Source organism: Agelaius tricolor, unplaced genomic scaffold, assembly GCF_023055355.1.
Source record: "Agelaius tricolor isolate 1412-34295 unplaced genomic scaffold, bAgeTri1.0.p SCAF_4, whole genome shotgun sequence".
In the NCBI taxonomy this organism is placed as follows: Eukaryota; Metazoa; Chordata; class Aves; order Passeriformes; family Icteridae; genus Agelaius; species Agelaius tricolor.
Window position 1 is genome coordinate 21,758,845 of NW_027269264.1, and position 17,407 is coordinate 21,776,251.

The following is a 17,407-nucleotide window of genomic DNA, read 5'->3' on the forward strand; positions in this document are numbered from 1 at the left end:
AAACATTATAAAAAATGAATTTTATTCTTACCAATATGTTGAGTACATGGGATAATGAATTGCTACCAGTTCCCTCTTTCACATTTGGAATGACTCCTCTAGGTTCTTGCAAAATGTTTTGTTACAAAGGTACTCAGAGTTATTATAGAAAACCTGTGTAAGCTCAGGTGGTGAAACATTTTTTAAAATATGAGTAATGAATTGCTAAACTATTGCAAGTATTTTTACCCATCACTATTTTTGTGTGCTTTTTGACAGGGGTATACCAGGCTCCCCATCTTGTCTCTGGCCCAGATAATAGCAGAATTCCATATTCGCAGGCAGATTAGACTGACCAAGTTAGAAGATCAAGATAAAGTCCTTCACTGCCACCCCTCTGATCAGAGTGATGAAGAGGAAGACAATACAGGGAGTGAAGAGAAAACCTCCTATAAGTAATTTTTTGTTGTTCTTTAACTTTTGTCACAGAAAAATGTATAGCAAAGGTAGTACTAGTGCCTAATCCTTCCATGATACTCTTACAGTGAACCTGTGGGACCTGGGCATACTGCAAAATAAGTTTAATATATGTAGGTTTAGAAAAGATTGCATAATCCTTGCTTGTGGGTAAGAATCTACCTTGAATACTGGGGGATTGGGTGATGGAGTGTGGGAGTGGTGTGGATGAGGAAAAAGGTAAGAATGCTTTTGTATGTTTGAGCTTCTTCTCTCTTAAGATCATCTACTTTGCATGATGCTTAAAGAAAAAAAAATCCCTGTGCATTTGCAGAGTAGTATGTTTATTGTTCTTTCATAGGTGTTCCATAAACCAAACATGGACACAAAATCATACTTCTCTGTGCTTCCTTCCTGATGTAAGTGACATGAAATGTCCAGTAGACAAGCCTGGTGTGTCCAATAAATCTGCGCTACAAACCGACACAACTACAGGTATGATGGGAGTCATTAGAGCAAATCTTACTACAGTATCAGAATATGAAATAATGGCTTTAGCACATGTAATTAGTTTTCCTAGAAAAATATCTGCATTTGTTACAAATACTTTTGGTTATAATTCAATGTAGGTTTTCCAATTTCTGTTTTTCTTTCCCATTCTGAAACTGATGTTAGTAACCTCTAAGTAATGCCTACTAGCCAGAAAGCAGTTCACTTATCAAAAAGCCAGTCACATATGAATCTTTAGTGCTGCTTCAATGAAAGAAAATGGATGCTATTATCTTACCAAAAATACTGAAGTGGTTTCTGGAATATTTTCCAGACTTAAGGTCCTGAAATGCAAGTGCATAGCATCCTTTTTTTTTCCTGTTTACACACATGGCAGGGTAGAATACCCTGCTTTCTTCTCTCTTTTTGATTCTTGTACTTCATATGGAAGAACTGCACACAGTCGATATTGCAGAGCACTCCTTTTGAGTACAGCATCTATTCCAGATTTTATAACTCTATTTTGCTTTGTTTTTTTCAAGGTGAAGAGATTGACAGCCTCCAGAAAATCCATGTTTTTAACATGCAGAAGTTAAAGAATTCAGAGTTGAGACTTGCTAAGGCTGAGCAAAAAATAAGAGAACTTGCACTTAATATCAAAAGGAAAGAGGAACTTATTAAGGAGTTAGTAAGAACAGGTAACTATCTACTGTAGGAATACTGGATACTGTAGGCAATTAAGATGTTCTGAAATAAAGGAAAAGGCACTGAAAACCAAAAGTCCTGTATGTCTTAGTTTTTACATAATCATCTTAGACAAAAATACTTTTAACAACCTAAAAATCCATAGATTTTGCTTATTACTTGCTGTGATCACACTGAAAATTTTGATTACAGCCCACTCTACTATGAAGATTGATTGTTAAATATTTTTTGTGCTTTGTTGATTATTGCTTTTATCCAACAATAGTGTAATTTTTAATGTATAGTTAGTGCTATCTCTTTGTAGATGTGTATTTGTGACATAGTATCTGGGATTGGAGAAAAGATACATGATTGTATCTTCTATATGCTATAACAGTAGAGAAATGGGAGTCAGAAGTGGATAAAGGAAAAAATCAGTGTCCCTGGTAGCATACATCCCTTACACATCTGTCCTGATAGAGAAACTAGCCTTGTGATGACAGGAAGGATCTCTTTCCTCAGCCCCTTCAATCACACTCTTTTTTTTGTTTACCTTCTCTTGAGGTGGTCTGAGAAAGGTTCTGTGCCATCCCAGATTGCCCGAATGGGACAAGTCACAGAGTAGAAACACAATCCAAGATCATATACTAATTATTAAGCTGAAAGTTGAGTAATAAATTAATGGCATATTTTTCTGGGGGAAAAACAAAATTATTAAATACAGCATAGCCATTTTGCCAAAATCTACAGTAGGCAGAAGAATTTAACTCTGGCACTCAGATGGCACTTTATTTGGTGGCATGAGGTGACTCATGAAATGTTCAGATTTAGGACTCTCTTTATGGCCATTTCAGAGTTAGAAGGGAACTGCAGGTTCCTTTAGTGTTGGAAAATGTATCAGAAATTACTGACTTAGCCAGAACAAAGTAAGTAATATTTCCACTCCAGACGTATTACATTTCAACTGATTATCATGTTGGTTTTAAACTATTTGTATATGCTGTCTTTAAGGTAAGGATGCTCAGTCTGTAAGCAGGCAGTATTCTTTGAAGATAAGTATACTGGAGCAAGAAATTGAGCAGGCCAAAAGAGAACTGGCTGAAACACAAAAGCAGCTTCAGGAGCTGGACAGTAAAGAGCTGAGAGATATTCCTGAGAAAGTCATGTTACAGAAAGAGTGCCAGAAGAAGATGGAGGCAGCTAAGTTGAAAGTGCAGGTATTTCTGATCTGATTATGATGATTTGCAAATCTCTGTCTCACTGTGTGAACCTTAACACTCTGTTTGTAAAATTTTTACCTGTTTTACATGCTGGAAGCTGGTCAGATTGAAGTAGCTAGTGAGAAACTTAATACTATTACACTCAAAATGCTGGTTAACATCTACTTGGTTAGAAACATAAAATACCTTCTTGGTATGTAAGAGGCTAAGAAAGTATTGAGAGATACGAGATTTCCATACATCATTGTATATAGTCCAATAGAGGAATTTATCCAAGAATGGGCATTACAAATATATTACTTGCCTTAAATAAAATTAATGTTTTATGAAATACTATATAAATTGTAGGTCTGAGCAAATCCCTGTGATGCCTTGCAAGATCAAGCCCACACAGGCATATTTGTTTGACACTGACCTTCTATTTTTAAGTTCTGTTATATCTAAGTTAGTATTCTGTATAGGGTCAGCTTAGGTGCTCTGTGCCTCTCAATCCTAGAATGACAGGTCAGAAAAGTTCCATACAGAAAGAGGGAGTTTGCTTATTGACTTGAGCTCAGGACCAGCATTCTGACCACCACTATTCTGACACCAGCATTCTGACACCATTATGTCTCTGCAAATTTTCCACAACTGTGGTGTCTGCTAGATTTTAGTACTTTTACTGTATTGCCAAGCATGAACTGTACCTTTGCATGTTTAATTCAGCCTGTGCCAACTCCACCAGATAGCTCAAAACTACAGTAATAACAAGTGATTCTTTGGGCAAAAGTTAGTAAATCTTGGTGACCCTAAGAATTCAGTGAAATAAAGAATGAAGCTGAGTCATATTTTAGTTACAAGTTTTCCCGCTCTTAAGCTGAAATTTGACATGAACATTCAGACCTTACAGAAGAAGCAGCAAGATACCAAGAATTTGGCTTCATTATCTAACCAAAGTGAGAGAGAAGCAAGAGAACTTGAGCAGAAAGTGGCTCAGATGAAGCATCAGCAAACCCAAATGCAAAAGAGACTGCGTGAGGAGAGTGAAAAGAAGAAGCAACTGGAAGCAGAGCTTCAGCAGGACCAGGAACAAATTAAAGTAGGATTCTTCCTGTTTCCCTATGACAAAGATTAGGATGAATAATTTTTGCCCCTGCTTCTCCAATAAACTACACTACCAGGCTTTCCCTTATTTTCAATAATGCCTTAATGAATTTCTTGATAAATGCACCAAAGAAATTGTCTACAAACAATTTACATTAATCTCCATTTTACCTTTCTCTTTCAGCTTTTTTTTTTTTTTCATTTTATTACCTGGTGTCTAGTTCTGAATTGCAATTTTATAAATAAATTTAGAGTCAGTATTTAAGATTATATCTTGGGGGGACTGTCACATGAAATGTATTTGACTAACTGATGTAGGAAGAATGGTGCTTTTTGTTTGTTCAAAGGAACTTCAGCTTAAGATGGAGCAACAACAGAAGATCCTTAAAATTAAGGATAAAGAAATTGCTGCTTTTAAAAAGAAGGAAAAAAACTCAGTGGGAGCTCCACAGAAACTACAGGTAGCTAATCTATTCCAAATATGTGTGACCCCTGAAATAAAAAAATCTTTCTTCATCTCTAGTCATCTATTTTTGTAAACTATTTGTATGAAGAGTATTCCATCATAGTTTTGTCTTTTTGGTTTTTTTTGCTCTAGCAAAAATAGGGAGTAGAGCTTAGCAGCTCTTGTACTGTACTCTTTTTGAATGAAAGAAAGGAGGGCCTTTAGTGTCTTCTCTTCCCCCCCCCCCCCCCATAATTTGTCAAAAATACTGATTCAGAAACCTGTGAATTCAGCAGATTTGTTATCCAGCAGGTTTGAGGGTGACCTTGATGTGCTGTGTTTTAATTGTTCTGTGTGTTGTTCAGGTGTTTTATTTTGTTTTGGTTTCTACTCTGACATAAATTACAGTGGTTTCTGGTTTTGATTGTTGATAACAGGGTCAGAAAAGTATCACCAGAAAAGCAGTGTCACCTACATTATTTCAGATGTAGACACTGAAATATGAATTACCCTTAGTCTTTAAAAGTGAAAAGAAATTTTAAAAGTTAAATAAAAGAAACTTTTAATGCCTTACAGGAATATATCCTCTGATAAACTCTGGCTTCAGAATAAATTTGTAATGGACTGTGCTTGCAGGTCCAACAAAGAGCTGGTTTTGGGCCGTTAAAATGCAATGAGGATGGGCTAGCTGAATTTTCGTGGTACCATCTAAACCTAGTTCTGTGCTTGGGTAGATGACATCTATTTATGTAAATAGTTTAGAAAATACATTCTTTAGAAAAGATACTGCATCTGATACAAGTTTGTTTATATGAGATGTAGCAATGTAATATCGCTGAGGCCCCTTTTAAGTCAATCCAGTTTCTGTATTATTCTGAGTAAGGATTCTGTGGCAGAATTAATACTGATGTTAGAAATGTTAATGTCTTCTACAGTTTTATCAGTAATTCTGAAGAAAGGTACAGCATAAACATAACATTCTGAGTCAAAATATCCTGGTTAATACTCTCTGGATCTCTCTTGAAACTTTAGAAGTTAGAAGAGCAGAAGAAGTGGCTGGATGAAGAAATGGAAAGAATTCTTCAACAGCACCAACAGTTAGCAGAACTAGAAGAAGATTTAAAGAAAAGAGAAGCCATTGTAGCAAAAAAAGAAGCATATATGCAAGAGAAAAGCTACCTGGAAATCAAGAAACTGAGATCTAGCCAGGTGATTCAAGAAAAAAACCCACAAAACTCACCACAGTCATAAGGCTAACTCAAAGAGTGGTGGTGTGGGAGGGCAGATAACATAGCAGAGGAGGCTCAAGGGACTTCCTGTGTCTATACCACTGTGATGCAGGTGCTCTGTAGCTTGACCAATTGACATTTAAATTGTAATTAACACAGACAATCATTTTAATTCACTTTTCCCCCCAAAATTGCAACAATGAAACAAACCCCAAAACCAAACAATTCTGAACTGTGGAATTGTTATTGAAGAGTATTAAATTATATTATAGGATATTTTTGATATATTATTTATGAATATGACCAAATCTTTCTGCTTTCTAGAGAACACAGCAGGGAAATGTCTTGCAATATTTACTTTCCAGTAGAAAGAGTGAATGCAAAGTATCATTGTCACATATAATGACTAGTGCCTTTAATTTTTATTATGTAGAAAACTACATGTTGAACTTTTTTTTTTTTAATGCTATCTGTCCACTCAAAGTAAATGAGGTCCCATTACAAGAAACAAGCAATTTTTTCACTTCAGAAGGTGACAGTGTCACCTACTTTTTTCTTACTGGAAAGGAATATCTCATTTTTATATCTGTGGTTGTTGTGGTTTTTTTTAGGCTTTGAACAAAGATAGTATGAAATTGTCTACCCGCTTAAGTATTCTGGATCAGGAGCTGTGTGATAAAAGTATGCAGCTTCAGGGCAGCACCACTGACAAGTCAGACATTTTGGAAAAAATTCAGGCTCTCCAAATGGAAAGGGATCAGCTGCTCAGAAGGAGAAATAGTATGGATGAGAAACTGAAAGATGGTAAAGTGTTGTCAACTGAAGTAAGTAAGCACCTCTGAGATAAATACAGGTTTTAGGTATTGTTTGATAATAAAGAATTCCAGTCAGAACCTAAAATGTCTCCAAATATCAGGTAAGCTAGAAATAAGGAGCAGAAGTTGGATACTTTTGTAAATAGCAATTTTAGTAGAGGTGCTATGATCGCACCAATTATGTACTGGTGAATAAAGTTTAAGATCAGAGGAACGTAAGTCAGATTGTGTCTTGCCAAACTCTATTGGTCTAAGAGTCATATAATGAGAAGTAAGGGAAACAGAAGTTAATATGTTTATCACAGCAAGGTATTTTAATGTCAGGATACAGAACAAGCGAGGTATTCATAGTCACACCCCTTGATTTTTTTCATAGAATCTTGTGAAAAAAGCAAACTTTACCTGAAGGACTACATAGTCCTACAGTAGAAATAAGTCATATTACCTGGATGGCCCATTACTTGGAGTTGATCAGTATCATTATGTTGAACATAAAATAAATTCATATAAAATGCACTGATTACTTTTAGGTCTTGAGAAGCCATATGAGACTATGGCTGAGTGATACTGTTCCGGAAGGACCCCTACTTGTCTCACTCATCAATGTCTGCTGTGCTTCAGGCCAGGCATTTCTGCCACTTCCATACACAAATCATGGTCACCAAACTCTTTACTGACTGACTGATTAATTCATTAATCTAACAGAAAACTAGTACATAAAAAAATAAAATAGCAGAAGTCAAACTTTGGTGAGGATGAGGGAAGGATAAAAAGAGAAACATGACTTCTAGTTTTGTTATGAGCCAATTGATCAACTTCTGTATTGTGACAGGAAAAGACAAAAGTTCTAGATTTGCACTCTACATCTTGTTTTCCCCTCCACTGTCTGTGCTACAACTAGTTCATCTTACCATAGCGTTTAGGTTCGCTCTTGAGAATGAAGTTAAAGATGTTTTGAAAGATTAATTCTAAGCTTTCTTTTTGTAAAGATCTCACTCATGTGTTCCTCTGTAGGAAGAACACATTCTTTTCCAGCTAGAAGAAGGAATTGAAGCCCTTGTAGCTGCAATTGATTACAAGAATGAAAGTATTCATAATCGCCAGCACTTACTTTGGTCATCTTCTCAGAATCTTTCACAGAGCAACCATAATGTAATAGGGAAACTAGTTTCCCTGTCTGCTGCTGAACTCAGAGCTATCATCATCAGTTATTTCAACAAGGTTTGTTTTGGCTAATGAATACTATTTTATCCCACTTTCTATTACTATTCTAGATATTGAGATGGTGGCAGGAAATAAAAAGAAATTTAAGAAGCTTAAGCTTTTGGTTAATATATCTTCAGGTTACATAGATCTGTATTAAATTGTTTTTAATTTTTATGTTAACTTAAATAGGATACTTGTGGGTTAACTGTGTACATCTTGTTTTGATAGATTAGCTAGAAATGTGCTACAAATCTGGAAATTACCTTGCCCTTTTCCAGTGCTCTGTGTTGCTAACTTAAGGAGAAACAACATGTTTAAATAATGGTATTGTATTCAAATTCTTCCTGACTGCAGAATTTCAGAAAGCTTCATAAAGCTCAGGCTGCTATTCTTATTGTGTTTTTCCTAAATCTGGTTGTGTTGGTTTAACACAGCCTGGCTTCTAAGGGGGCAGAGGAAGCCACAGAAGCAGCTTCTGGGAGAGAAAGCTGCTCGAAGTTTCTGCTATGTTCAGCAGAGCCAATCTCTGAAGGCTCTGACAATGGACATGTTGCTGGCCCAATTAGAGAAGTTTGTGCTGCCTCTTTGATGACATATTTAAGAAGGAAAAAAAATGCTTGCAGTTCTTCTTTTCTGAGGGCTGGGGGGCGCCGGGGTGGCCATGTGGCTGCTGTGGCCGTGTGGCCGCTGCCACCTCAGCTTGGCCAGCAGTGAACTGTGCCTGCCTGGCCACTTCTAGCCTGCCGTGCCACCGACAGAAAGGCAGGGGCGGCGGCAGCAGCTTCTCTTTCCCGCACAGCCACAGCTATCTTGGCACAGTCCACAGGAAACTGTGCCTGCTTGGCCCCTTCTAGCCAGCTGTGCTGCAGGCAGAAGGGCAGGGACAGTGGTAGTGGCGTCTCCTTGCTGGTGCCCCACATCAAGAGAGGAGCTGAATGGTGCCAGCACCACAGTGGCTGGCATTGCCCATGTGGCCAACAGTGAAGGGGCATGGCGAGCATTTCCCCAATACTGAGCCAAGACGAGATCAGCATTTTAGCACTGCAAAACCCCATAAGAACTTTCCAAAGGGTAGAACTTGAGAACAAACAAACCTGCAGACAACAATTTTCTTCTGAGTCAGATAAAAGGAGGTGAAGACACATGAAGAGAACAACATGGTGACACTAAGGTCAGTGGAAAACCTCCTCCAGGAAGAGGAGGTGCTCCAAACATCAGAGCTGAGAGTTTTCTACAAGCCGTGGTGAGGACTATAATACAACAAACTTTCCCAGTACTTCCATCAAGTGCATAGGGAGATGCAGAGATCCACTCACAGCCCATGAGAAAAGGTGCTCATGCTGGAGTAAGTAGATGCTGAAAAGCTGTAATTTAGTTGGAAACTTGAACAGAGAGAGAAGATAGAGAAAGAGAGCCCTTGCTTTCAAACTAGAACAGTTTATCCTTAAAAGACTATACCCCATGAACTAAAATGACCCACACTATGCAGTTTTGGGAAGGCTGCATTAACCGTGGGAGGGACTCATGTTACAGCAGGTCAGGTGGGACTGCTATTAGTGAAAATTAGAACCACATTAGAAAAGTTCACAGAGAATTGTCTCCCATGGGAAGGACCCCACAGCATAGTAAAAGAAAATCTTCTCCCTAAGTGAACTGAAGAAAGATTTCAAGTGAAAAAACTGAGCAAAACTCTCACACCCTGTCTCTCTGTGCTGTCAGTGGGAAGGAAGGGGGAGCTGGAGGGGGAGAAAAACAGTGTTCTAAAACTTTTATTTTAGTTCTCATTATCCTCTTTTAATTCTGTTAATAAATTTTCCATTATACCATTTAAATTTGAGCCTGTTTTGCCCTTTGAGTGATTCCTCCTGGGCCAAATCTCAACTCATAAGCCCTTTAGTTTTTCTTTCCCCCTCCTCTGCTAAACTGTAGCAGGGGAATATGAGCAAATAGTTTTTTTGTGAGTGCCCAGCTTTTAGGCATATCAAACCACAACACCAGTATAAACTGACACTTTGCAGTGTGTGCAGCTATGTGCTTAGGAATCATACTGACATCTGGAAACATAAATATTAAATGCATTATGACATGGTGTCTTTGTGACCTTGGGTGCATCTTTGGTAATTTTGTAAAAAAGTTGTCTGTGGGATGCAAGTTGGAAGTCTGGAAAACAGTGTTCTTTCAGTTTAAATTTTGCATAGGGTATTAAAAAAATCCACTAGTCCATGTGATCAAAATGTATGTGTTTTAGTTCTGAAGAGTCAACATGTAGCAGTGGCAAGTCTATTTCCAGTATAAGATTAATTACTTGTAGAGATCCAGTGCTTTTGTATGTTTTAATCTATTAGGCTGAAGGGTAAAAGATTTTCTTAAAACCTCTTGATAAATCAAAATAAGTGTGTTTCTTTCTAAGATTGTTGGCCTGCGTGAGTCTGAACGAAAATTACGAGTGCAGATTGAAGAACAGGAAATGAAGTCCATACACCAGAAAAACATGATGCGTGAATTAGAATCTGCAATTGAACACATCAAGTTGCAGTGTGACAGGCAGCTGACTCACCAGCGCCAAGAACATGAGAAAAAAATACAGTTTATACTGAATAATTTCAAAGGTATTTTTTTTTGGGTGGGGATTATACACCAAGTATTTTCTTTGGTCATTAACAGAGAAGTACTGTATTCCAGCTGAAAAAACGAATAAGGTTCAGAGATATATTTTGGCTGTCACTAATTCTATTGCTATGTAAGATGTCAAGGATAGACACATGATGTCCATATGAATGCAAAACAGATTATTTTTTTAAAGCAGTATCAGAATTGTTTTATTTTCATATTGAATTTACTGGTATTGAAAAGTCATGAGATACCGGTTCTGTTGATCTTGATCTTCTAAATACTATTACAACTAAAAGGCGGAATTGGCACAGCCTTTTGGATCATATTTCATGTTAGTTAAAACATGCACATTGCAAGCAAAATGGCATCAAGATACTCTGCCTAGTTGGGCATCTTGATTTTTGACACAGATACTTGGTTCTTAAACTGATTTTATTTCTCCTAGAACAAACTAGTGAAGGTATTGCAGAAGCCCTGAAAGGGTATGAAGTAAAAATCCAGCAACTGGAAAAAGATTTATTTTTCTATAAGAAAACCAGCAGAGAGCTGAAGAAGAAATTAAAGGGTCTTCTTGGAGAGTCATCTGAATAATTATTGTCATCCAGGAAATGTAAGCATATTATCTGATAATGTTTATGCAATTGTCAGTAGACTGTTTGAAGAGTGGTGAACATACAGAACTATGTCAGATAGCTGTTAAACATCATATTTTTACTGTATTAACTGTTCTTCAGGAATATATTCTACCTCTACCCCTGTTTCAAGTGAGAGACATTTGTTTATATCTGTAGCTGTAGCTGTAGCAGTGGTGTGCCAATGGTTTAAATTATTGTTCTGCCTTCTCCAGATTCTAACAATTTCAGCATCTACAACCTCAAACTGTTATGGTTAAGGCAAAGGAATTTTGTTCTCTGAAAGCCTCTGAAATCTATTGTTGCTAACGGCTTTGCTATATGCCATGCATTTGATTTCTTAAAAGTTTCTGGGAGGTTGTGAATGAAAAGTGCCACACTTCCAGTTACTAACTTATTTTAACTACTTACTTACTAAAGCTGAAAGAGCATTTACACATTTGAAGGGGAAAAAGAAGTGGTCTCTCTTGCAACTCTGTGCTTTGACATAAAAAACCCCAACCAACTGAACAAAAAAACCACAACAACCAACTGTTAGTATAAGTTTTTAATTGTTTCATGTCCTTCTTGCCAGAATCCAGATGTACAACAAAGCTATTCATGTGGAGGAGAAAAGAAGGTTCGGTTTCATCACTGTTTCTGTTGTCTCATACCTCTCAATGCCACCACAGTACCTCCCATACCCAATATATCCTTCTTGGCCTGTTGGTGTTTCTTTTTGAGGCTCAGCAAGACTGGTTCTTCCTCCCAATGGATGCTTCTGTTTCTTTCCACTCAGTGCCATGCCTTCCTACAGAGAGATGCTGATCACATACCTCTACTCCCAGAGTGAATTAGGGCTCAGCCCTTTCTCTCTAGGCAAGATAATGAGCCTGCACATTCATTACTATAAAGTACACCATCAAACTGTGAACATGAAGATTCCAGAGACTGGATAATAAAAGAGGATGGGAAAGACTATTCTGTGTCTAGCATACACAGAAGCATGTAGTTTAGGATATGTATCTATGTGGGCAAACGCTTATCCTTGGTAAATTGTCACAGTGGGAAGAAGGGAGAAGGTCCCTGTAAATTTCCAACTTTTTTCCAATTCATATATTTGCAAGTTTTATAAGAGGTACTCCACATCTAGTTATTTTTCTTTCTAATACATTATGAAACATGTTGCTCTACAATGCAATAAAACCAAAATTTGTTCCTGGGCTTTAGAAATAATAAAATCCCTGTTTGTATATTGCAGTCAAATTTGTTGAATGTCTTTTTTGTGTTGTACTAGTATAGTTGCTGACTGTTTTTCAATATATGAATAATTTCATATTTGTCATGGTTCAGTTGTTTTTAGACTGCTTACTAGGATACATGACAAGTTAGAATGGTGAGCCTTGTATTAACAGCACCTTCTCAGATGAGATTAATGGCAAGTACCTCCTATGTTCTTGTAGATGGTGAACTTTTTTAATAGAAAGGGCAAAATGTGAGGTGCTGATAACTTTTTACCATGTTCATGCAGTAAAACCATGTTGCCTACCTATGACAGGCACTCAGAGAAGTTGCAAGTTTTAGTTATTTATCTGCTGATAATTTCATTTTAGATAACAGTATTGGTGTTGTTATCCAGTCAAGAGGAAGCAGAAGTTACTTCTGATGAATTCAAGTGAAAACAGCCATTAACAAAGTTCATGTCTTTACTAACTACAAGTAAAAGTACTTTTTGAAGTATCAGAAAATTCCCACTCTGTCAGTCTGTTCAGTGTACTTTAAGCAATGAATATCAATAGTAATAAAATAATTAAAAATAATTCTATAGTGCTTTACTGGATTTTGTTATGTGCCAATTCCTCATGGAAATTTTTTGGGTTTTGCTTTAGATACTATCTAGACAATGGTAACACAGACTGAAAACGGGGAGGGAAGGCAATTTTCCTTAGCCACTGTAGTGGCTAAGGTGGCTATTCACTGTGGTACTGTGTAATTATTAACAAGCAAATCTTTTCTTCCGGGTGGTGAATCAGATTTCCAATTTCAGTTATATGTAATAGGAAAAAATATAGCAAAGTACAGGTCTGTATTCTTGTTATACTGCAGCTTTGAAGGAACTTCTCTTAAACCTGATAAAATACTGATTTTTTTAACTACTTCAGTATTGAACTTAATGTACAGAAATATTCCCAACAATATGTAGCTCTTAAATGCGAGAAAATCTGAATAGAATTTAGGAAAACAAATAGGTTGGAAATAGGTTTTGGATAACAATACATTTTGGATGCCCCATTCATGGAAGTGTTCAATGTCAGGCTGAACCGGGCTTTGAGCACTTTCACCTAGTGAAAGACATCCCTGCCCTTGGCATTGGACTGCCAAGACAGTACATAACAGACTTAGATGTTGAAAGGTCCCTTCTGACCCAAAGCATTCTGTGATTCTAAAATGTTATGGTCTGTGTCTTGTTTATACCTACCTGACTTTCACCTGGAAAATGCAGATGCCAGCATGTGCAACTACCACAGAAAAAGCTCTTCCATGCCTGCTAAGTGTTAAGGAAAGTGCCATTCTCCAGAGCCAGCCTAGTAATAAACAATTCCTCTGATACTACAAACACAAAGCTCAAGCATTTATTTTGTCCCATGTTAACTCTCAATGCACTATAGCTATAAAAACGCAGAATTGTTTTTGTGTTTGTGCAGCACTGAATGTGGTACTAAATCCTGGGATCTTAGTGATAGTTGCTGAAGATGAACATTACAAAATGTTAAACTATGAGTAGGAGCTGGCTGATTAGAAGCAGATTAGAAAACCTCTGTCAGTTACCTGGGAAAAATGCAGAGAACACAGATGTTGGAGGGAAAGAACCAGAGAAGAGACCAAAGAGTAGACAAAGCAAAATACCTGTAAGTCTAAAGAAGACTTTTTTTCCCACACACTGTAGCACTAAGCCTTTTCCAAGCAAAGTGTGTGTGAAGAGAGCACTTCACTTTGGTGGGCAGCAGGAGATGAAAGTGGGACAAAATTCTTTATTAATAAAGGTACCATGAACCTGTAAAGCTGTTACAACTTATTACTGACTTCTGAAAACTAGTTTCATGAAGATGCTAACAGTGAAATAAGACTTTTCAAATAAATGAGACAGTGTAACTAACAGTCCATATTTATTCAGACTTCATAATAATGCTGAAAGTCTTATTGTAGACCCAACAATTTGTTTGTCCTACCTTTGTTTGTTTGTTGTTTGTTTGTTGTTTGTTTGTTTTCTGGCTAGCTCTTTGAAAATAATTTTCAAATACGATATCTTTGTATTTAATGGTACTGATGCTACTGTTCAGTACTGTGGACCCTGTGACCACACAGGATAAATTGTGTGTAATTATATCCTGACAGAACACTACTGGCTGGAATAAAGTAATCTGGGTTTGTTACAGTCTGATTCAAAGTAATGCCCCTTCATCTGGAGAGGTGGTATGTGTTTTCATTATCTCCGGCACTACAAAAAATGCTTACAAGGATTACAAGAACACGACTTTTATTTAATCAAATCAGTGGTGCCTGTAACTTGGAGATGTGACTTCTTTTCCAACATGTTTGTATTTGTAACAAATTTTTAATTAGGAAATCTGGGATATTTATCTTTTCACAAAAACTAATTAGTCTGTTTCAAGGTACCATTAAATTGATAGATTATTTTTAGAGAGAGTAATTTGATTATTCTGTATTATAAAATAGAAGTCAAAATACAAAAGACTGATTACCTGCTATTCTATAAATTTGTCATCCCTTATGTTTTAATTTGTCCACCTATTCCTATTTGACAGATTTAGTTTGATGTTCTTTTTCTTTCTGGGCATTTATTTAAAGCTTTGCCTACCCCCCACCCTGTCATCCCCCACCATAGAACTAACTTGTGTTGTTTCTTCTGCTATTGAGTTTGACATACTTAAAAATTAGCTTGTATTATGCGTACTGATTAACAGGAATTCTATTTAAATGAAACCAAAATTGAATGCTACAAGTGCCTGTTGATACCATCATAAAAAAGTCCATAAAAACCAGTTTTTAAGTGTTAAAGAAACACATACGTTTCTAACTTAGATAATGCTGAATACAGTTCTTATGCAACACAACTCCTTTCCCAATTCCCTGCTTGCTGTATTAGCCTGTCTAGTATAGAATTAGTCTTAATTACACAGAAATTCTTCAATCAGCTGATTTTTTCCTCTTCTATGGTGTTCTTAGTCTTAAATTCTTTCTATGTCTCTTGGGGGGAAAAAAAAGTATTTTCTCATATCTAATTCCTTTTACATTTGTAATAACTGAATGTTCACAAAGACAAAGCTTTTCTTGCAGCTGTTGCAGTTTGTTTCAGGAAGGATACCCCACTTATGCTTTCTTTGGAAAATTCAGCAATTTTTCAATATTATTTCTCACAATGAGTCGCTTTAAAATGTGACTATATGTAAATTGGCAATAGACAGCTTTGTTATTATTTTGATTTCCTGTACAAATGTTCAACACTATTTTGTATCTGTTCTAGTTACTTTGAAATAAGCTGTAAATTGTGTCACAACACAATAAAACCTTTCTTTTTCAAAAAGGTTAACTAAAAAAAAAAATCTAACCCTCATAACTAAGGGTGAGGTGAGAAAGCTGGAATAAAGATGAAGTGCAAAAGGCTCTCATTTACTGAACACTGAGTTTAGACTGCATAGATTCAGTGCTACCTTTAAATACGCAGTTAAAGTTCTGAAACGACAGGAACTTTCCCAGTGAAACAAAAAGTTCCACATAACAGAGTCTAGAGAGACAAGGAGGCTTGTTGGAAAGACCAAAGCACAGTGTACATATAGAGAGGAACTGGAGAAAAGAATTCTGGGATGGATATGACTAAAGACAACTACAAAACTTTAAATATTATTTTTATAAATCAAACTAACAAAAATATCTCAGGTTAGGGCAAAATTTGGGGAAAACACCTGCTAATGGATTGGGATAGTGAAAAGGATTATTCTTTTTCCTGGACTTTTGAATGTGTAATTCTTTGTAAGAACTAGAAAAGCAATCACCAAAAAACAAATCCCACTGAAAGTGAGACAAGATAATTTCATTTATTAGAATTATTGAAGACCTGACAAGGATGATGCCTTCTGTTGAGACCAAACAAGGGCATGGGCTTGAGATTTGCTGTGCTAAAGGCAGAGAATCTGCACAGTGAGGTCCCTATAAAGCATAACTGGGTATAAAGCCCCCTAAAGTGTAACTGGGTAGACAGTAATTGGGTAGATAATTGCTGTCTGGCCAGTTACACTTTAGCATGAAGCTTTTTTAATTTAACCCCTTTAACTGAGTCTAAATCCAAAACCCTAACCTTTGTTCTGGCAAATCAGGAATGGAAAAAAATATATAGAATATCTCTTTAATGACATATGAAAGTAGAAGTCTGTATTTTTTACATTAAAAATAAATCACAGGTGTCTGTATTATATTTTGGTTTGAATATTCAGAAATACAAGGAATGTTATGCATCATTTACAGCAGAACTTTGGAGATATTGTACATAAGTTTTACTGTCATTGGACCACCTGAGGCCTCATCTAAAGTCAAGACTGTGTCTCTAATATCAGGTAAAACATTAAACAGAATTCAGCCAAACTGGTTCAAAACCTTTTGCTAAAATTCTTAATTTGATTCAACTTGATGTGAGCCACTACTTTCACTTGATTCAAAATACTGTTTGGTCACTGCATGTCCATTTTCATTTTGTTTGTTAGTTTGTAGCCAATTTAGATGGCTTTGCATTGGTTACATCAACTAGGAAAAAAATACTGAATTGATGCTGCCTAGTCAAAGCTGGGAATTTAGCTGAACTTCTGCAGTAAACACCAGTAATCGTAGGTGAGCAAAATGAAGTGGCACAAAAATTAAGCTGGTCTAATAAACACGCTGAATTTTGTTCTTTAATATCAGCAACTAATGAAAAAAAGTTGCACAGGTGTTTATTTTCCCCTTTTAGAAAGCAGAAATAAAAATACAGGTGGAAGAAAGTGGGAAAGAAAAGGAAAAGCAAGAGGAAAGAAAGAAAGAAGTATTTTTAAAAACCAGTCAGGCTAAGAAGATTAAGAACTTGAAATTCTTTGCTGTATCATTTTCATTTTCCATGCACTGTTTATAAGCTTTGCTCTCAACTATCTGATGAGAACCCATATGCATGTTGTTCTGGCTTAGGGTATTTTCCATCTGGACCCTTTCAGTTCTGGCAAATGAGATCCCATATTCCTGTTATCTGCACCAAAATTAACATGAAAATAAAAACATTCTTTGTTAAAGTTCTCTCCTTGCTTAGTTAAGAACTTTCAATAATTTCCAAGTTATTTGCTATAAATTTTTAGTATCCTTGCCACTTATAGCAAGTATACTTCAGTAAATAACACAAATTCCTCTAACTTGTAAACTTCTGCTAGCTATAACCAGGTAGAAGCTGAGCTACTGTGGTACAAAGTTTATTCATGTAACGATACAGTCAGCATGAGCTATACCTGTAAACTGTGAACAGCCTGACATGAGGAAT

The 17,407-nt window shown here is 36.5% G+C and overlaps 1 protein-coding gene across 4 annotated transcripts in view; it reads left to right on the plus strand.

The window, feature by feature from the left end:
- The window catches only part of KIF27 (kinesin family member 27), a 29,480-nt gene extending 16,830 nt beyond the window's left edge, over nucleotides 1–12,650 (plus strand). For all 4 annotated transcript variants that reach the window (XM_071424843.1, XM_071424845.1, XM_071424844.1 and 1 more), the window contains 12 exons: nucleotides 259–434; nucleotides 797–930; nucleotides 1,467–1,622; nucleotides 2,620–2,825; nucleotides 3,709–3,906; nucleotides 4,259–4,372; nucleotides 5,389–5,565; nucleotides 6,197–6,409; nucleotides 7,415–7,621; nucleotides 10,017–10,215; nucleotides 10,665–10,829; nucleotides 11,426–12,650. In XM_071424843.1, coding sequence (XP_071280944.1) covers nucleotides 259–434; nucleotides 797–930; nucleotides 1,467–1,622; nucleotides 2,620–2,825; nucleotides 3,709–3,906; nucleotides 4,259–4,372; nucleotides 5,389–5,565; nucleotides 6,197–6,409; nucleotides 7,415–7,621; nucleotides 10,017–10,215; nucleotides 10,665–10,810 — 1,926 coding nt within the window. In that variant the 3' untranslated portion in view covers nucleotides 10,811–10,829; nucleotides 11,426–12,650. The remainder of the gene's footprint in view (nucleotides 1–258; nucleotides 435–796; nucleotides 931–1,466; nucleotides 1,623–2,619; nucleotides 2,826–3,708; nucleotides 3,907–4,258; nucleotides 4,373–5,388; nucleotides 5,566–6,196; nucleotides 6,410–7,414; nucleotides 7,622–10,016; nucleotides 10,216–10,664; nucleotides 10,830–11,425) is intronic.
- The last annotated feature ends 4,757 nt before the right edge of the window (nucleotides 12,651–17,407 follow it).